The following is a 22456-nucleotide window of genomic DNA, read 5'->3' as shown; positions in this document are numbered from 1 at the left end:
TTTCTTGCTTTGTTCTTTTCTCACTAAATTCAGCCTCTCTGGATTAGTTGCAAACTTTGTTCATTTCTTTATGATAAAAGATTAAAATAATCACTATTATTTTACAGTGTTCTAATAGTGAGCATTATTAAAAAAAGAGCATTATTAGACTTTGAAATAAACTCTTGAACCCAATTCCAATAAACTATATAGGGCCTGTCATTTTTTTTGAGTTGCTGTGCCTGGCACATAGTCGGTTCCAAAAAAATGACCGCCGTGATAGCAACATGTGCAGATTTTTATCTTTAGATGATGCATGTTAACGTACTTGGAGCCGAGTTCTTGGTGCTTCGTCTGCTCCATGTGGGCTCTGTGAACCCTCCACTCTAACATATGAACGTGTTGTACAAGTTGGGGAAACACTTGAGATATCAAGTAGTAGAATAATTTGCCCAGCAGAGTTAGAACTAGTCCTGATTCTTTGGGTGCCTGATATGCTAGCTTAGTTTACCACTCTTCAATATTTGTTAATGACAAAAATCTAAAATTAGAGGAATAGAAAATAGATCAATCGTTGCTGGGGACTGGAGGCTAGGCTAGGGCCTTGGAGGGGTGACTACAAAGAGCAGCATAAAGGGATTTTAGGGGGTAAAGGAACTGTTCTGTATCTTGATTTTCATTACACAACTGTATGTGTTTGTCAACATTCATAAAGCTGTACACCAAAAAGAGTGAATTTTAGTAAATGTACATTTTTGAAAAGTGAATTAAAAAAATAGGCTCAAACATTAGACTGTTTTAAGAAGGAACCTAATCAATCTGGGGTTAGGAGACAGAAGGGAGATTGATATATTCCTTTTAATTAAATTCTTTGATTGACTTCTATTACTAAGTTACCAAAAACCAAACCCATTATTGCTGTTGAGTCAATTCCGTCTCATAGCGACCCTATAGGACAGAGTAGAACTGCCCCATAGTGTTTCCAAGGAGAGGCTGGTGGATTTGAAATGGCAACCTTTTGGTTAGCAGCCGAGCTCTTAACCACTGAGCCACCAGGGCTCCATGTTACTAAGTTAAGAATCCACAAATAATAACCTTTTCAGCTACCTTCTAAAAATGCCAAGGTGAAGTCAGTGCTGAGTAACTGGCTCCACTAAATGTTTTCTTATGTTGTTAGATGACCTTCATTCTGTCAGCTTGTAAAGTACTCTCTCCTCCCTTACAGGTTACTGGAAGAGCTTCTGAACAAGTTCAAGAGTAATATGCATCTGCAGCTCACCTGTTTCCAAGCTGCTTCTTCAGCCATGATGAAAACATAAATACCGCACCCGCAAAACAAGGGTAGTCCAGAAAGATAACAAAAATAAAACTATTAACTTTCTTTAGTTCCCCAGAAGATATTTGTGTATAAAACACTGGGTTTGTAGTTTTTCTTTTTTTCCCAGGTGGTGGCTTAGAAAAATGTTGATATCTTTTCTTTTAACCAAAATGACCTTGTTCGAAATGCCCAAGCAGCATTTGCTTTGTCATCTCTGTTGTGTTCGGTCTTGTACGACTCTTTGAAACACCTGGTAAACTCTGTGTCTCTTAGCTCTGCATGGCATGGGGAATGCTGCAGGCAGAGTTGCTGCAGGGAGTGTTTCCAGATGCCCTGTGCTGTCCCTGTACAGCGGCGTTGCTCAGCAGCTTCCAAGACACATAGAGAGATTGACAAGTAGAGATACGAAAGTTATATTTAGACATCTTCAGGGCTTTAACTGTCCTAAACTGTACAGCTGCACTTAAAACAATACAGGCAGCTCTTAGTCTCCTGACTCTAGTGAGTATTTACAAAAACGGGTGATCTGCATTAGAAATGTTACATTTAATGAGTAGATTATTTGTTTTCCAAATGTCCATGAATTTCCATTCCTCTATCTAATTTTTATTTTTACAGTAGTAAACATACACCTTCTCGGTGTAGTTTTTTTTTTTTTTTTTTTTTCTCACTTCACTGTTTATTTGCCTGCGCCACTAAATTCCTGTCAATGTGTTTGCCTGTCCCTGAGGATCTTAGTGTTACATTTAACTGCTTTGTTGTGGTGGCTGCAGTCTGCAGTGTTTGCTAAAGAACAAACCAAGCCCTGGCACTCATGGCTCACGCCCTATCCATACAGCCCTTTGAACGCCATCTGGCTCCTTCCCTCCAACAGTTTGTTTTCTCTCCTCCACTTCTTGCCCTTGGGAGTATCTTGCTCAGTAGCCACGAGAATGCTGGCCTGCACTGCCTACATTTCCTGAGATTCGAAGTGTCTTAGTCATCTAGTGCTGCTATAACAGAAATACGACAAGTGGATGGCTTTAACAAACAGAAGTTTATTCTCTAACAGTTTAGGGGCTAGAAGTCTATATTCAGGGTGCCAGCTCTGTGGTAAGGATTTCTCTCTGTTGATTCTGCAAGAAGGTCCTTGTCATCAATTTTCTCCTGGTCTGGGAGCTTCTTGGCGCAAGGACCCTGGGTCCAAATGAATGTACTCTGCTTCTGGCACATCTGTCTTGGTGGCATGAGGTCCTGCTCCTCTCTCCTCACTTCTCTTTTTTATATCTCAAAACAGATTGACTCAAGATACAGCCTAATCTTGTATATTGAGTCCTGTCTCATTAACATAACTGCCTCTAATCCTGCCTCATTAGCATAATAGAGGTAGGATTTATAACACAGTAAAATCACATCAGATGACAAAATGGCAAAAAAGCGCACAGTACTGGGAATCATGGCCTAGCCAAGCTGATAACATATCTCACATAACTTTCCCCCACCTAACACTGTCATACTATGAGCAATTCTCTACTTGTAGTCTGTTTGTCAAGGTTTTCAGACTTTTCTGTGGGTCTCATAGAATCCCACGCTTTAATGCTGAAGTTAATGTCTTTAACAATACAAGTAATTTTAGAGCACAGTGAAGCCACATAAAGTACAACTTAAGTAAATGCTATTGTGTTTGTTCATTTGATGTATGGGGGGAAGTCATAGTAACTTGAAATGAAAGTTTAATCTTTTACAAATGGGTTTGATAAGGCGTACTAAGCACTAGAGGGACTGTGTCTCTCCTAAAGCATGATAGCCATTGTAGTCTAACATGGCTCTGAGCTAGACTGCAAAACTGCAATCCTGAATGTTTGTGTTATTTTCAATATCTAGTTCAGAACATTTAGCCAATAAAGACTCTATCTTTGGTGTAAGATATAATTTAGTTGACTTTTTCTCCAAGCGTTTTTATTTTCAACATGTTTTTATTAGTGTTTCATATGTCAAGTTTTAACATTAAAAATAAATATTTAAATTTGGATTTACCCTATGTTTGTCTGATCATTGGCAGAAAGCATCTGTTGGGTGTCCTGCTAATCCCCTATTTGTTGGGGGCTCACCATGTGCTAGGAGCCCTGGTGGCACAGGTGTTACGTACTCAGCTGCTAACCGAAAAGTTGGTGGTTCCAACCCCCCAGTCACTCTGCGGGAGAAAGATGTGGCAGCCTGCTTCATCTTTGGTTCATTTGCTTTATTTTACAGCGTTGGAAACCCTGTGAGGCAGTTCTGCTCAATCCTATAGGCTCACTATGAGTCAGAAGCAGCAGGTTTGGTTTTTTTGTTGGTTATCACGTGTTAGGTGTCATATCAGATTGTCTCATTTAATCCTCACAACAACGTTTTGACAACCTTATGAGCTAGGTGGCCTTATCTCCATTTCACAGATGAGGAAATTGGGAGTTAGAGGTTTGTAACTTATTTTAATTATAAGGTAAGTGGCCGAGTCAGGGCTCTGCCTGCTGGGTGTCTGGCTTCATGTCTCATTAACTCAGCCCATGTACAGCTCTTGCTCCCAGGTGAACCTGTTTTCTGTTGTTCAACCCCAGTGACACAGCTCTGGTGAAGCACATAAATGCCAGAGGTCAGTACCCTTTAACAGCATAGGAACAAGTTAAATGCTTTTGTGGCCCCAGAATGGAGAGGTAGGGACATAAAATCCCCGTACCCAAATGAGGTGGTTCGAGGAATACTTTTCCAACAGACAAGGGGGACTTCTTGGAAGAAAGGGGGATTTCAAGAGCTACTTGAGTTATTGCAGAAGAATTTAGTGGTTAAGAGGTGGTGGGTAAATAGGAGTTAGGTTAGAGGAAAGGTGAGAGGTATAGGAGAACTCAGAGCAAGTTTACAGAGAGGTACCCCAGAAAAAGAAGGAAGGTGTTCAAAGGTGTTTTCAGCCCTCAGGTAGCACTTTGGTTTTAGCACATCCATGTTTGTGTGGATCAGGACGGCTTCATGTGACTTAGCTAAGTCTCCCTCACTTTAAATGCAAAAGGAATATTAGCAACTAGTTTGGTTTTACTAAGACTTTCTATATCAGTGTACCATGAAAGTGGCATGTTCTAGAAATGACTTGGGCATTGCAAAACAAGAATCATTGCTGGAGCCACAGTTTACTGAGTCACTCTGCTGTCTTGTCATCCCGCATGCAATTTCTTAAAGGGAATTAGCAGCAAAGATTAAATGTTCATTCTCAGTTTGGGACAGGGTGGTGCCGTGTGCATCTGTTTTAATCATGTGCTGTGGCGTATTAAGCTATTAGTTGTGTCAGAGCATCAGAATGTGTTTGTTGAAAAGCTATAAATTTCAGCCAGTTTTTAATCAAGGTTCTAAAATAAAGGGAAATATATTTTATTTAATATATACTAAAATAATTAACTATAGCTTTATGGAGTGAAACTTACCTACAATTTGTCCTTAAACATTTATTTAGCAATACTCTTATAAAGATTGTTGTATGGATTTATAAACTGCTTTCTGAGTCTGAAAGATACAGTCATATTTGACATACATACCTCAGTTGGAGCTGCAGTTCTAATAATTCAGCTTTGCCTTCAATACTAGCTGTGTATTTTTATATGGTAGGGTCATGATGTGTTTTGTGTACTGATGTCATCTTGTTTTCTTTTTACCCGCATTTTTTATTAAGTTTTAATTATATTTATATTAAGTTTTATTGTACATATCACTGGAAAGCATTTTTTTTAACCTGGTCAGATTATAAATACATAACAATAAATACTTTATGAACAGAATTGGGATCTTTAGATTACCTCTTTGCAGTTTGTCTAATAAAAGCCCAAAACCAGATGCTGGAGAGTCGATTCTAACCATTTTTGTGTCCGAGTAGAACTGTGTTCCATAGGGTTTTCAGTGGCTGATTTTTCAGAAGTAGATCACCAGGCCTTCTCAGGCACTTCTGGATGGACTCAAACCTCGAGGCTTCATTTAGCAACCAAGAGTGGCAACCGTTTGGACCACCCAGGAATGGTAAAAGTATCTTTTTCTTGTCGAGGCACATAAACTTATAGACGAGGTTAGCGCTTAAACCAGTCATCCTGTCTTTCATCAGTGTTTTCACCATGACTGATTCCCACTGGTTTTGTTATTGCAGTTGTTATTGATACTGCTTCTGTCAAGTTTTGCTTGAATATTCCTGTCCTACCTGCCTACAAACCCTCTAGCTATGCACAAATCCCTGGAAACCCAGACCACTGCCTAGACTCTTAACTGCAAAAAAAGGCCCACAAAAGGACCCATCTTGGAGATTTCCAAGGAGCTTTTGGTGGATTTGAACTGTCAACCTTTTGGTTAGCAGCTGTAGCACCCTGTAGCTCTTAACCACTGAGCTACCAGGGCCCTGCAGCATGGCGGTAGGAAGAGTAAAACAGGAAAAAATGAGGTCAGGGATCACAGAAATCAAGGAAAGAGCAAGAATTATAATAAGAACCAAGAGATTGTTATAGCTATGTCAAAAGCATGAGTACTGAGAAATGGCTGCTGGATTTGACATTTAGAAAAGTAGAAATGGCCAAGTAGAAAGTGTGAAGGAAGGAGTCAGAGAGACTGATCCCCTTCACTGCCTCTTCACTGAAGATCACAAAGTATCCTGGCCTCAGGGCAAAAGTGAAGCTTCTAAAGGCCATTCTTTAGGGTTCTCCTCAGCTCCCTTCTCAAAGTCTCTTTCTGGGTGTCTAATTCTTACTGCCTCTGATTGTTTCAGGTGAATGACTTACAAATATTTACATCGGTTCCTTTCTCTTTTCCAGTGTCCTCTCAGTGGCACAGGGGCTTCTGGATGTGTGGCCAGGTGTCAGATGGCCACAGAATAGTTTTCTGCTCCATGTTGTTTCACTTTCCTCTGCTCTCAGCTGACCGCAAAGGCCTTCCCTGGACTGTGTGAAGGAACACCAAGTGTAGTCAGTAGTGCTTTGCTGCCTTGCAGCAGAACCATCAGCTCCTTCAGGACGATGCCACACATCTTAGCGCAACAGCCAGAACAGAGTGACCCCCACAAAACAGTTGTTGGATAGTTTATATTAGCAAATGTGTCAGATTGCCTTTCCATATTTTTAAATTAAATTTGTACTTTTACGTAGCTTAGAGTCAGATAGTTCCATAGAGCTGGTTGTGAAAATGAGCAGTCCCTCTGTACATCCCTCCCCCATTGCCTGCTCCCTAAACATACCAGCTTTCAACTCCTTGGATCTGATTGTTCGATATTTACCTTGAGGTCTCTACCTTACAGGTTTGTTTTGCTACTTTTTAATTCTTCAGTTTTAGGCACTGTGGTCTTCCTGCAATAGAAGATGAGAATTTATCTTTCTTTTATGTCTTTTACCACACATGCATATTTCCCTTAGCCCCTTTCTGCCAGTGTGTTCATTTTGGTTATTAGATTGATATTCACTGTTGAAATTATGCAAATGTATGTGCCAGTCAACACTAAGCTAGTAATACAATAGGATACTTTCCCTATTCCACTTTTTGTATTTTCTTTGTAGTCTGTCATTTTCACTCATCCCAAAACTCCCTCTACCCAAGTTATGCAAATGTCCTTGAAATATATTCAAACACATAGATACATGAGCAAGTTTATATTGAACAATTTCACCCACAGCTTTCTGGCGTACTCCAGTTTGGACTGGTTGCTCTCTTGGTCTGCTTCACACCTGTCGTCTTGGGATCTCTCTTCATGATCATCATCCTGGAAAATCCTTTTGCTTCTCTTCTGTGTTGGATCAACGGCTTTTGTATCCCATGTCATCATCTTTCTTGGTTTGCTTCCTCACTTGGTAGAACTCAACCTCTGGTACCTGAGAAAGAGTATAATGGGAGGTTAATTTTTTGAGACCTTGAATGTTTGAAGAAAATCTTTATTGTATTGTCACATTTAATTGATAGTTTGGTTGGATATAGAATTCTAGGTTGGAAATCATTGTTCCTCAGAATTCTGAAGCCTTCGTACCATTGTCCTCCACAGCGTCTCTCTATCTTTCCTTGTAGAATCTTCTCCTTTTCCCAGCTTTGTGAATTTTCATAATGTCCTTTTCGCCCTAGTGCTGAGTCTGATGTCTTTAGAATCTGGGAAATTTTCTTGAATTATTTCTTTTGAGTCTCACCCTCCCCGCCTAACCCTCCTATACCTGCTTTTTCCTTTATTTTTAGTATTCGGACCTCTGGTCTCTTTTTTTTTTTTTTTAATGTATTTTCCTGTTTCTCATTTTATTTATTTTGTTGTTGTTGAGAACATACACAGCAAAACATACACCAATTCAACGGTTTCTACATGTACAATTCAGTGACATTGATTACATTCTTCAAGTTGTGCAACCATTCTCACCTTCCTTTTCTGAGTTGTTCTTTCCCCATTAACATAAACTCACTGCTCCCTAAGGTTCCTGTCTAATCTTTTGAGTTGCTGTTTTCAGTTTGATCCCATGTAATTCTTTAAAAAATAGAGTGCTTAAGGCAGACATATTTTTTACTAGTTAAGCTAAACTGTTGTTTGGTTTTAAGAAGACTTTGTGGTATATTTTTGTTTTAACATTTAAAGATTTTCTCAGGGCAGCAGTTTCAGGAGTACATCCAGCCTCCATGGCTCCAGAAAGCCTACTCCTGGTTTTTCTTTTTTTTTGTATTTTCATTCTTCTTTCTATCTTTCTGTCTTTATTCAACTCTCTAGAGATTTCCTCACATTTATCGTCCAGTCTTTCTGTTAATTTTTTATTTCTGCTATAATGTTTTTATAGGGTTGCTATGAGTTGGTATAGACTTAGTGGCAATGGTTGTGTGTGTGTGTGTGTGTGTGTTTAATGTTTTTAATTTAAAAGAGGCTTTTTGTTCTCTGAACACTCCTTTTTGTAGAATTCTGCTTATCTTTTCTGGAAATAGTAATATTTACCTTTTAGAAGTCGTTTTTGTCTCTTTTCCATAGTCTCCAGTTTGCTTTATTCTGTTTAATTTGACCTATATCTTAAATATTAGAATAAGTAGCATAAGTGTTCTTTAAATTTCTAGTAAGCTTTGGCTTCTGTTTGTATCTAGGGCGCCAGAAAGCTGAATAGGTTTGCAAGCTCTGTGCAGTGAGTGGAGCTCATCAGCTAGGAGCTTCAGTTAGGGTAGTATGAATGAGGATTTTCATTGGAAATCCCCAATATTATTATATTTACATCATTTTTCTGAGGCTGGTCAGATTTCCCAGGGAAGGCTCTTGCAGTCTCATGACCAGAGTGTATAAGCTATATGTCAGTATTTTGGGATGCACGTGGAGGAAGAAGACTTGTAAGACAACTATTTTCAGGCCAATACCTCTGCTTTCAACTGGATCTGGTGTCCCACAGTCTGGAGATCTTCTGTATCTACAGTCTCCAGAGAATAAAGCTAAAGTGAGAAAGTAGAGGGCAATCGCCCAGTTATGTAGAAAGGAAAAGGGAACCTCTAGGTTGCATCCTTATTTTCCATACTGCCAACTTAGTGTCTGCTGAATCAGTTTCCACTCACCCATGTACTTGGCAGTTTTCACACTCATGGATACTATTTCTTCCACAATTCTCTTTGTCTTTGTGGATATGGGCCTTTTTTAACTACCTGTAACTTGTACTGTCATTTAGTAGGGTTTTGGCAAGTTTCACCTGCTATCTGTAACTGAAAGTTCAAGTTCATTTTTTTGTTTTATTGGTCATAATACAAAACTGTTCAATGTGCATGATATTCAGATTTCTTGCTTACAAGATGTGGTTATTTACTACAGTTCTTAAAAATTGAAAGAGATATTAGTCGAGAGAGATCATGGGCTTCTGTTCTGATGACCCCACTCCCCTTAATACTCAAGGTAGCAAATTAGGCTTAGTATGAGGGAAATACCTTTTACTGCATAATTAGAAATAAGGCTTAGAACATGCCAACGAAATATTCTTGCCATTAAGTCAAACATGAGTGTCCAGATCAACTTACCAACTTATATGAAATTTTGGCAATAAGAGAACATGTTAATTGGCAAAATCAATTGCAGGAAAAATTAAAAAGATAAAAAGGGAGAGGCCAAGGAACCTATATAATAAAAAATACTTCAGGGATTTCTCAAGGAGCCCTGGTGGCGCAGTGAGTGGTTAAGTGCTTGGCTGCTAACTGAAAGGTTGGCAGTTCAAACTCACAAACCACTCCACAGGAGAAAGATGTGACAGTCTGCTTTCGTAAAGATTACTGCCTTGGAAACCCTATGGGACAGTTCTGCTCTGTCGTATAGGGTCACTATGAGTCAGAATCGATTCAAGAGCAACAGGTTCCCCCCCACCCCACCCCCAGAGATTTATCGGCCACATGCATTGTATGAATGTTATTTGGATCTTTAATTGAACCAACAAATTCTTTTTTTTAATTAAACAATTGGAAATTTTTAAACACTGTGGATATTAAATGATACTAAGAAATTGTTATTTTATCTTTTAATTCTGTAAATGAAATGAGAAGGTATCTGAGATTTGCTTCAAAATAATCCAGGGAGCATGGAAGGGCTCAAGGTGGTTGGGAAGTGGGCAGAATATAGATGAATTATGAGTGCCATTAGCTGATAATTGTTGAGTCTGGGTTCATAAGTATATGATGCTTTATTATGCTGTTGTCTCTACTTTTAACATATTTGCAGTTTTCCATAATAAAAATCTTTAAAGGGGAAATACACAAATGTAGCCATGAATAGCCCAGGTCATTTATACTAATCAGTTGAACAAGTACAGATGACTAAAATCAAACCCTCTCTTGATTGGAAGGAGATGACTGGAGAACCAGCAAGAATTAGACACCTGCAAGAGGCAAAGGGACAAATAAGTCCCAGCTGCATTTGTCTACATTTCATAATAAAACAAAAAAAAGCTCTGAGCTGAAGGATGTTTGTTAAGGGTGAGTGCTGTATAAGAATTCACTACAGCCCTCTCTTAACATAAATGAGGGTGGGGGATAGCTGCTACTATGACAACAGGGATATATCAGGTATATGTCCTGGCAGATGAAACATTCTTTTCTTTCCATATTATTGTTGTAAAATTGTGAAAGTAAATTTTGGAAAAAGGATTATCTCTTTAAAAGAAGATAATTTTACATAGAAAAAAAGGTATTTCCCTATTTAAGTATGAATACTAAGAGTATTAGTGATTTAAAGGATAATTAAAATTAAAAGATACTTAGCTCAGATTCTTCTGATTACTTTGTAGACTGACAATAACAGCCATAAACTCGGGCTGCAATACAAAAAACAACCACCTGAAGGGACTGAGAAATGAACAAAAGTAGAGTTTATCCTCACAGTGTAGTAGGTGGGTGGAGTGGGTCCCGTTGCACATCCTGAACCCTTCTCTCAGCCTTGGAGAGGGAACAAATTAACACACAGGAAAAAATAATCTGCCAGGTCCCCTGAGCCAGGAACTCAGAGCAAGTGCAGCACCCTTGCCTAGGCACAGGCATAAGCAGCCCACAGACTTTGAATGCCATTTGCCCCTGCCTAGACTTGTGTGGGCCTCTTTCAACAGCCTATGCCCTCATTAGCATACTACAACGGGATATATACCTGCAGCCTATTTTCAACTGCAACAGCTAAGGGGGAGTGGCAGATTCATGACATTTGACACCACCCTGCCCATTAAGTAGGGTCCTCACCCACATCAGGGGCCTGAGGACTGGTGACTCCACCCACTCCACCTAGCCACCTGTCTTAGTCATCTAGTGCTGCTATAAAAGAAATACCACAAGTGGATGGTTTTAACAAAGAAATTTTATCACAGTCTAGTAGGACAGAAGTTCAGAATCAGGGTGTCAGCTCCAGGGGAAGGCTTTCTCTATCAGCTCTGGAGGAAGGTCCTTCTCATCAATCTTGCCATGGACTAGGAGCTTCTCTGCGCAGGAATCCCAGGTCCAAAGGTTGCGCTCTGCTCCCAGCACTGCTTTCTTGGTGGTATGAGGTCCCCACTCTCTGCGTGCTTCCCTTTCATTTTATCTCTTGTAAGATAAAAGGTGGTGCAGGCCACACTCCAGGAAAACTCCCTTTACATTGGATGAGGGGTGTGACCTTAGTAAGGGTGTTAACAATCCTACCCTAATTCTCTGCAGCATAAAATTACAATCCCAAAATGGAGGACAACCACACAATACTGGGAATCATGGCCTAACCAAGTTGACACATTTTTCAGGGGCACAGTTCAATCCATGACACCACTGAAGACAGGTCCAAGAATAAGTAGTGCCTCCCAGTCCTTAAAGCCAACAGCATTGGATGCCCAAACTCCGGTTGCAAAACCCACCCACCTACACAGTCTAGGGAACAGGGACACGCTTTCCTCACAGATAACGCAGGGGCAGATGTCAGCTCCCTGCCTTGCTCAGCATGTCACTCCGTACTGCAGCCAGGTACCTGTGCCTACGCCAATCACCCCTGCCCATCTAGGACTGTAGCTGAGAGCCAGCACCACACACTTGGAGACCAACTATCTAGACACCTGAGTGGAATCCATACAAGAAAAGTAAATGGACTCCTGGGATCAAATATCTAGACAGCTCTCAGGTAATTGTAGGAGACTTCAACACACCACTTTCAGTGAAGGGCAGAACATCCAAAAAGAAGCTCAGTAAAGACATGGAAGATCTAAATGCCACAGTCAGCAAACTTCATCACATACACATATACAGAACACTCCACCCAACAGCAGCCAAGTATACTTTTTTTCCAACACACATGGAACAGTCTCCGGGATAGACACAGGCCACAAAGCAAGCCTAAAACATCAGAAAATTCCCAAGCATCTTTTCTGACCATAAAAGTAGAAATCAGTAACAGAAAAACCAAGGGAAAAAAATCAAATACATGGAAACTGAACAATACCTTGCTCAGAAACTACTAGGTTACAGAAGAAATCAAGGACAGAATAAATTTAGGATGAAATGAGAATGAAAACACATCCTACCAGAACCTTTGGGACACAGCAAAAGCAGTGCTCAGAGGTCAATTTATAGCAATAAATGCACAATCCAAACAGAAGACAGGGCCAAAATCAAAGCATTAACCATACAGCTTGAATAAATAGCAGCAGAAGAAAGCAAATAATAAAAATTAGAGCAGAAATAAATGAAATAGAGAACAGAAAAATAATTGAGTTAACAAGACCAAAAGCTGGTTCTTTGAAAAGTTCGGCAAAATCAACCATTGGCCAAATTGACGAAAGGAGAGGAAGCAAATAATGCAAATAAGAAATGAGGTAGGCAATATCACAACAGATCCAAATGAAATTAAAAGACTCCTAATGGAATACTAGAAAACTCTGGTGGTGTAGTGGTTGAGAGCTATGGCTGCTAACCAAAAGGTCAGCAGCTCAAATCCATCAGGCACTCCCTGGAAACTGTATGTAGCAGTTCTACTCTGAAACACACTCCCTACCTAAACTAACACAAACAGATAGAACAACTAAATAAACAAAAGAAGAGATTGAAGAAGTAATTTAAAAACTTCCCCCCCACCAGAAAAAAAGAAAAAAGCCCTGGCCCTGACGGCTTCACTAGAGAATTCTACCAAACTTTCAAAGAAGAGCTAACGTCACTACCACTAAAGGTATTTCAGAGCATAGAAAAGGATGGAATACTCCTGAACTGATTCTATGAAGCCAGCATAACCCTGATACCAAAACCAGGGAAAGACACCACAAAAAAAGAAAATTACAGACCAATATCCCTCATGAACATAGATGCAAAAATCCTCGACAAAATTCTAGCCAGTAGAATTCAATAACATGTGAAAAAAATAATTTACAATGACCAAGTGGGATTTATACCAGGCATGCAGGGATGGTTCAACATTAGAAAAACAATCAGTGTAATCCATCACATAAATAAAACAAAAGATAACCACGTGACATTATCAATTGATGTAGAAAAGGTGTTTGACAAAGTCCAACACCCATTCATGATAAAAACAGCAAAATAGGAATAGAAGGCAAATTCCTCAACATAATAAAGGACATTTATACAAAAAACCAACAGCCAATATCAGCCAAATGGCGAGCATCTGAAAGCATTCCCCTTGAGAACAGGAACCAGACAAGGATGCCCTTTATCACCACTCTTTTTCAACAATGCTGGAGGTTGTAACTAGAGTAGTTAGGCTAGAAAAAGAAATAAAGGGCATGCAAATTGGTAAGGAAGAAGTATCCCTATTTGCAGATGATATGATCTTATACACAGAAAACCCCAAAGAAAACTACTGGAACTAATAGAAGATTTCAGCAAAATATCAGGATACAAGATAAACATACAAAAGTCATTTGGATTCCTCTGCACCAAAAAGAACTTCGAAGAGGAAATCACCAAATCAATCCGTATACAATAGCCCCCAAGAAGTTAAAATGCTCAGGAATAAATGTAGCCAGGGACGTAAAAGACCTATATGAAGACAACTACAAGACATTACTGCAGGAAATCAAAAGAGACCTACTTAAGTGGAGAAACATACCGTGTTCATGGATAGAAAGACTCAACATTATGAAAATGTCAGTTACACCCAAAGCAGTCTACAGATAATCTGGATCCAAATTCCAATGACATTTTTTAACAATATGGAGAAACCACCAACTTCATATGGAAGGGGAAGAGACCCAGATAAGTAAAGTATTACTGAAGAAGAAGAAAGTGGGAGGCCTCACGCTACCTGATTTTAGAACCTATTACACAGCCACGGTAGAACAGCCTGGTACTGGTACAACAACAGATACATAGGCCAATGGAACAGAATTGAGAATCCAGACATAAATTCATTCACCTATGAGCAACTGATATTTGACAAAGGCCCGAAGTCCGTTAACTGGGGAAAAGACAGTCTCTTTAACAAATGGTGTTGGCATAACTGGATATCCATCTGCAAAAAAAAAAATGAAATAAGACCCATACCTCACACCATGCACAAAAACTAATCCAAAGTGGATCAGACCTAAATACAAAATCTAACACAATACAGATCATTGAAGAAAAAACAGGGACAATTCTAGGAGTCCTAATACATGGCAGGAACAGAATACACAACATAACTAACTGCACAAAACCAGAAGAGAAACTAGATAACCGGGAGCTCCTAAAAATTAAACACGCTCATCCGAAGACTTCACCAAAAGAGTAAAAAGATTACCTACAGACTGGGAAAAAGTTTTTAGCTATGACATTTCCCATCAGGGTTTAATCTCTAAAATCTACAAGATACTGCAAAACCTCAACAACGAAAAGACAAATAACCCAATTAAAAAATGGGCAAAGAATATGAACAGGCACTTCACCAAAGCAGACATTCAGGAGGCTAACAGATACATGAGGAAATGCTCATGATCCTTAGTCATGAGAGAAATGCAAATCAAAACCACAATGAGATACGATCTCACCCCAACAAAGCTAGCATTAATCAAAAACACACGCACACTCAAATGGTGGAGAGGTTGTGGAGAGACTGGAACATTTATACACTGCTGGTGGGAATGTAAAATGATACACTTTGGAAATCGATTTGGTATTTCCTTTAGATGCTAGAAATAGAAGTACCATATGATCCAGCAGTCCTACTCGTTGGAATATATCCTATAGAAATAAGCCATCACACTAATGATATATGCACACCCATGTTCATTGCAGCACTATTCACAATAGCAAAAAGGTGAAAACAACCTAGGTGCCCATTAATAGATGAATGGATAAATTATGGTTTATTCACACAATGGAATACTATGCAACAATAAAGAACAATGGCAAATCTGAGAGACATCTGGATGAATCTGGAAGGCATTATGCTGATTGAAATTAGTCTCAAAAGGACAAATAACCATATGAGACCACTATTATAAGAACTCAGGCAAAGGCTTAAACACGGAAGAAAATGTTCTTTGATGTTTACAGTGGTGGGGAGGAAGGGAGAGGGAAATTCATTAACTAGATAGTAGACAAGAATTAGATGACGGGAAGGACAACACACAATATAGGAGAAGACAGCACAACTGGACTAAACCAAAAACTAAGGTTTCCTGAACACAACTAAACACTTCTAGGGACAGAGTAGCAGGGCAGGGGTCTCAGGATCATGGTTTTGGGGGACATCTTGGTCAATTGGCATAACAAAGTTTATTAAGAAAATATTCTGCATCTGACTTTGGTGAGTGGCAGCTGGGGTCTTAAAAGCTAGCTAGCTTTTAATTGGTCCCAACCCACCTGGAGCAAAGGAGAATGAACAACACCAAAGACACAAGGAAAATGTTAGCCCAGGAGACAAAAAGGCCACATAAACAAGAGACTCCATCAGCCTGCAACCAGAAGAACTAGATGGTGCCTGGCTGCCACCAATGACCATCCTGATAGGGAACACAACAGAGAGTCCCTGAGAGAACAGGAGAGAAGTGGGAATTCAAATCCACATAAAAAGACCAGACTTAATGGTCTGAGACAGAGGAACCTCAGAAGACATGGCCCCCGGGGTCTCTGTTAATCCAGAAGTAAAACCATCCCCGAAGCCAACTCTTCAAAGTTTAGGCTGCACTATTAAACATAATACTCATGAAGAGAGTGCCTCTTTCAAGCAGATACATGAGACTAAAAGGGCAGCTCCTGTCCAGAAGGCAGAAAGGGATAGGAGCTGGGTGAATGGACACAGGAAACCCAGTGTGGAAAGGTGAGGGGTGTGCTGTCACATTATAGGGGTTGCAACTAGGCCACATAACAATATGTGTATAAATTTTTGTGTGAGAAATTAAGCCGTAAACTTTCACCTAAAGCACAATAAAAAAGCAACAAAAAATTGTGATGAGCCTTGGAGGAAAAGAGCAGAGGTGGAATAGAAAGGAGAATAAGGGTGTCACTGAAATGTACATGCAAAAATTGTTGAATTGGCAAAAGTTTGGTCATATATTACCACAATAATTTTTTCTTAAATAAAACTAATGGATGGATGAAAAAAAAAAGTCTTCAGGGGATATTTTTGGTTTAATGTGAACACAAGGCAATAGTTTCGGGGGGCCATCCAGCCTCAGTGACTCCAGAAAGTGTGGATGGATTCCATGAGAATTTTTTCTTCATTTTCCCCCTTTTGATCAAGATTCTTCTATAGAATCTTCTATCAAAACGTTCAATAATGGTAATCAGGAATCACCCAGTTCTGGTCTCATGGCAAAGGAAGCAGTTGTTCATGGAGGCAATTGCAATGCATTCCATTTCCTTCTACTTCCTTCCATCAGTGAATAAGGACTGCAATTTCCCCCACATGCTCACCAACATGTTATCTTATTGTCCTTCCTCTGATGCTTTAGGCAAGTAGAGACCAATTGTACCTTGGGTGGTCACTTGGAAGCTTTTGAGGTCCCAGGCACTATGCAATCAACTAGGAGGTAGAGCAGAATCACTGAGTATGAAATTAGACCAGTTAACTGGGGTGTCCCATGAAACCATGACTCTAAACCACCAAATCAAGAAACCAAGTCCCATAAGGTGGTTGGTTGTATATAAGCAGCCTCAGCAGCTGCTATAATATCACATGTGCCAATTCAACTTTTTACAAGTGTACAACCTATTGACATCAATTTCATTAATCAGCTGCACAACCATTACCCTTAATCAATGTGAATTTTCCATCACCGTCAACAAAAATTAAGTGCTCCATAAGCAATAACCTCCACCCCACCCCCACGCCCCTGGTAACCAGTCATAAATGTTGGTCTCTGTACATTTGCCTGTTATTGTTTTATGTAAGGTCATACAATATTCTTTTGCGATTGACTTACTTCACTCAGCGTAATGTCTTCAAGCTTTATCCATGTTGTAGCATGCATGAGGACTTCATTTCTCTTTTTATTGTTGTGTACTATTCCACTGTGTGTATGTACCACATTTTGTTTATCCACTCATCTGTTGTTGGGCATTTAGGTTGTTTCCACCTCTCAGCTATTGTGAATAGTGCTGCAATGAACATTGGTGTACAAATCTCTGAGTCTCTGCTTTAAAGTCTTTTGGGTAAATACCTATGAATGGAATTGCTGGGTCATATGGTAGTTCTATTTTTATTTTTTGGAAGAACTGCCACACTCTTTTCCACAATGGCTGTACCATTTTGCATTGTCTCCATCAATGAATAAGGACTCCATTTTCCCCACATGCTCACCAGCATGTTATCTGATGGTGTGTGTATGTGTGTGTTTGTGTGTACATATGCGTATATACATATATATGCCATCTTAGTGAGTAAAATGATGTCATTGTGGTTTTGATTTGCATCTGTCTGATCACTAATATTGTTGGGCATCTTTTCATGTGTTTGTTGGCCATTTGAATGTCCTTTTTTGTGAAATGTCCATTCAAGTCTTTGTCCATTTTATGATTGAGTCATTTAGCTTTTTATTAAGTTATTGAAGTTTTATATATATTTTGGTTATTAGATTTTTATCGGATATACGGTTTCCAAAGATATTCTCCCAGTCAGTAGCTTGTCTTTTCACTTTTTTCATAAAGTCTTTTGATGGACAAAAGTGTTATATTTTTATGAGATCTCACTTATTTTGTCTTTTTCTGTTTGTGCATTTCTTATTACATCAGATAATCCATTCTGAAGAGTTAGGCCCAACAGCCTTACCCCTGTAAATTCTTCTAAGAATTTTGTGTATTTTTCACATTAAGTTCCTTGATCCATTTTGAATTTTTGTATATGATGTGAGGTATGGATCTGGTTTCATTTTTCTGCATGTGGAAATCCAATTTTCCCAACACTATTTATTGAAGCCCCCATGTGTCTGTCAGTTTGTCGTACTGTGGGGGCTTGCATGTTGCTCTGATGCTGGAAGCTATGCCACTGGTATTCAGATACCAGCAGGGTCACCCATAGTGAACAGGTTTCAGCTGAGCTTCCAGGCTAAGACAGACTAGGAAGAATGATCCGGAAGTCTACTTATGAAAAGAATTAGCCAGTGAAAACCTTATGAATAGCAGTGGAACATTGTATGATATAGTGCTGGAAGATGAGCCCCCCAGTTTAGAAGGCACTCAGAATGCAACTGGGGAAGAGCTGACTCCTTAGAGTCAACCTTAATGATGAGGATGGAGTCAAACTTCAGGACCTTCATTTGCTGTTGGGGCATGACTCAAAATGAGAAGAAACAGCTGCAAAGGTCCATTAACAGTCGGGATCTGGAATGTATGAAGTATGAATCTAGTAAAATTGTAAATCACCAAAAATGAAATGGAAGGCATAAACATCAATATCCTAGACATTAGTGAGTTGAAGTGGACTGGTATTGGCCATTTTGAATCACACAATCACATGGTCTACTATGCTGGGAATAACAACTTGAAGAGGAATGGTGTTGCATTCATTGTCAAAAGAAACGTTTCAAGGTCTATCCTGAAGTACAGCGCTGTCAATGATAGGTTAATATCAATACACCCACAAGAAAGACCTGTTAATAGGACTATTATTCAAATTTACACAGCAGCCACTAAGGCCAAAGATGAAAAAACTGAAGATTCTTACCAGCTTCTACAATCTGAAATTGATCAAACATGTAATCAGGATGCATTAATAACTACTGGTGATTGGAATGCGAAAGTTGGAAACAAAGAAGGATCAATAGTTGGAAAATACAGCCTTTGTGATAGAAACGATGCTGTAGATCACATGATAGAATTTTGCAAGACCCACGACTTCTTCATTGCAAATACCTTTTTTCACCAACATAAATGGCAACTATACACATGGACCTCACCAGATGGAATACACAGGAATAAAATCGACTATATCTTGGCAAGAGAAGATTGAAAAGCTCAGTATCACCAGTCAGAACAAGGCCAGGGACCGATTGTGGAACTGACCATCAATTGCTTATATGCAAGTGCAAGGTAAAACTGAAGAAAATTAGAACAAGTCCACAAGAGGCAAAGTATGACCTTCAGTATATCCCACCTGAATTTAGAGACCATCTCAAGAATAGATTTGACGCGTTGAGCACTAATGATCGAAGACGAGACGACTTGTGGGATGACGTCCAGGACATCATACATGAAGAAAACAAGAGGTCATTAAAAAGACAGGAAAGAGAGAAAATACCAAAATGGATGTCAGAAGAGACTCTGAAATTTGCCCTTGAATGTCGAGCAGCTAAAGGAAAAGGAAGAAATGATGAAGTAAAGGAACTGAACAGAAGATTTCAAAGGGTGGCTCAAGAAGACAAAGTAAAGTATTATAATAACATGTGCAAAGAGCTGGAGTTAGAAAACCAAAACGGAAAACATGCTCAGCATTTCTCAAGCTGACACAACTGAAGAAAAAATTTAAGACTTGAGTTGCAATGTGGAAGGATTCTGTGGGGAAAATATTAAATGACACAGGAAGCATCAAAAGAAGATAGAAGGAATACACAGAGTCACTATACCAAAAAGAGTTGGTCAACGTTCAGCCATTTCAGGAGGTAATATATGATCAGGAACCGATGGTACTGAAGGAAGAAATCCAAGCTGCACTGAAGGCACTGGCGAAAAACAAGGTTCCAGGAATTGACAGAATATCAATTGAGATGTTTCAACAAATGGGTGCAGAGCTGGAAGCACTCACTCGTCTATGCCAATAAATATGGAAGACAGCTACCTAGCCAACCCACTGGAAGAGATATTTATGCCTATTCCCAGAAAGGTGGCCCAACCGAATATGGAAATTAGTGAACAATATCATTAATATCACATGCAAGCAAAATTTTGCTGAAGGTCATTCAAAAGCAGCTACATCAGTGTATCGACAGGAACTGCCAGAAATTCAGGCCAGATTCAGAAGAGGACATGGAACCAGGAATATCATTGCTGATGTCAGATGGATCCTGGCTGAAAGCAGAAAATACCAGGATGTTTACCTGTGTTTTATTGACTGTGCAAAAGCATCCAGCTGTGTGGATAATAACAAATTATGGATAACATTGTGAAGAATGGGAATTCCAGAACACTTAATTGTGCTCATGATGAACCTGTACATAGATCAAGAGGCAGTTATTTGGACAGAACAAGGTGATACTGAGTGGTTTAATGTCAGGATAGGTGTGCATCAGGGTTGTATTCTTTCACCATACGTATTCAATCTGTATGCTGAGCCAATAGTCGAGAACCTGGATTATATGAAGAAGAACAGGGCATCCAGATTGGAGGAAGACTCATTAACAACCTGCGTTATGCAGATGACACAACCTTGCTTGCTGAAAGTGAAGAGGACTTGAAGCACTTACTGATGAAGATCAAAAACCACACCTTCAGTGTGGGTTACACCTCAACATAAAGAAAACAAAAATCCTCACAACTGGACCTATAAGCAACACCATGATAAACGGAGAAAAGATTGAAGTTGTCAAGGATTTCATTTTACTTGGATCCACAATCAACAGCCATGGAAGCAGCAGTCAAGAAATCAAAAGATGAATTGCACTGGGCAAATCTGCTGCAAAAGACCTCTTTAAAATGTTGGAAAGCAAAGATGTCACCTTGAGGACTAAGGTGCGCCTGACCCAAGCCATGGTATTTTCAGTTGCATCGTAGACATGTGAAAGCTGGACAATGAATAAGGAAGACTGAAGAAGAATTGATGTCTTTGAATTGCGTTGGCAAAGAATATTGAATATACCATGAACTGCCAAAAGAACGAACAAATCTGTCAAGGAAGAAGTACAGCCAGAATGCTCCTTAGAAAGAAGGATGGCAAGACTGAGTCCTGCATACTTTGGACATATTTTCAGGAGGGATCAGCCCTGGATAAGGACAACATGCTTAGTAGAGGATCCGCAAAAAAGAGGAAGACTCTCAACCAGATGGATTGACACAGTGGCTGCAACAATGGACTCAAGCATAACAACGATTGCAAGCATGGTGCAGGACTGGGCAGTGTTTCGTTCTGTGGTACATAGGGCCGCTGTGAGTTGGAACCGACTCAAGGGCACCTAACAACAACAGATTTATTAAAGAGACTCTTCTTTCTGCATTGAATGTACTCAGCACCCTTCTCAAAATTGGTTGACCATAGATGTGTAGGTTTGTATCTTGACTCTCAATTCTATCCCATTGATCTCTGTGGGCTGTTATTATTATTCTAGCTATATGATATGTTTTGAAATCAGAAAGTGTGAGTCTTCCTACTTTGTTCTTCAGAATTGCTTTAGCTATTCAGGGCCTCTTGCCATTCCTGTATAAAGTTGAGGATTGGTTTTTCCATATCTGTAAAGAAAGCTGTTGGAATTTTGATTGGGACTGCAATGAGTCTATAGATCACTTTGTATAGTATTGACATCTTAACAATATTAAGTCTTCCATGAAAATGGAGCATCTTTCCATTAATTTAAGTCTTCTTTAATCTCTTTCATCAGTTTTATAGTATTCATTGTGTGAATCTTTCATATCCCTGGTTAAATTTATTCCTAGGTATTTTTTTTCTCAAAAGGGGCCCTGGTGGCACAGTGGTTAAGTGCTCAGCTGCTAACCAAAAGGTCAGCAGTTTGAACCCACCAGTTGCTCCACGAAAGAAAGATGTGGCAGTCTGCTTCCGTAAAGATTTACAGCCTTGGAAGCCCTGTTGGGCAGTTCTGCTGCATCCCATTGGCTCACTATGAATTGGGATCAACTCCATGGTGAGGGGTTTGGTTTTTATTTTATTTTTTTAGTTTTTTCTCTTAGGTGCTATTTTAAATGGAATTTTTTTTCCTAATTCCCCTTTCAGATTTATCAGTGCTGGTGTATAGAAACACAACTGATTTTTATTGACTTTGTACCCTGCAACTTTATTAAATTCCTCTATTAACTCTAGAAGCTTTCTTGTGGATTCTTTAAGATTTTGTATGTATAGAATCATGTCATCTGCAAATACAGATAATTTTACTTCTTTCCAATCTGGATACCTCCTATTTTTCTTGTCTCATTGCTCTGCCTGGAACTTCTAATACAGTATTAAATAGGAGTGGTGATAGCAGGCACTCTTGTCAAGGAGAAAGCCCTCAGTCTTTCTCTATTAAGTCTAATGTTACCTGTTGGTTTTTCAGATATGCCCTTAATCATATTGAGGAACTTCCCTTCTATTCCAATCTTCTTTAGGGTTTTCATCAAGAAATGATC

General features: G+C 39.4%; 1 protein-coding gene across 6 annotated transcripts in view; it reads left to right on the top strand.

The window, feature by feature from the left end:
* EXOC2 (exocyst complex component 2) overlaps positions 1–14274 on the top strand; it is a 330347-nt gene extending 316073 nt beyond the window's left edge. For all 6 annotated transcript variants that reach the window (XM_064279802.1, XM_064279801.1, XM_064279798.1 and 3 more), the window contains one exon: positions 1205–14274. In XM_064279802.1, coding sequence (XP_064135872.1) covers positions 1205–1298 — 94 coding nt within the window. In that variant the 3' untranslated portion in view covers positions 1299–14274. The remainder of the gene's footprint in view (positions 1–1204) is intronic.
* Positions 14275–22456: the final 8182 nt, after the last annotated feature.

The sequence above is a fragment of the Loxodonta africana genome, chromosome 1, assembly GCF_030014295.1.
Source record: "Loxodonta africana isolate mLoxAfr1 chromosome 1, mLoxAfr1.hap2, whole genome shotgun sequence".
In the NCBI taxonomy this organism is placed as follows: Eukaryota; Metazoa; Chordata; class Mammalia; order Proboscidea; family Elephantidae; genus Loxodonta; species Loxodonta africana.
This window is presented reverse-complemented; position numbering and strand designations above follow the sequence as displayed.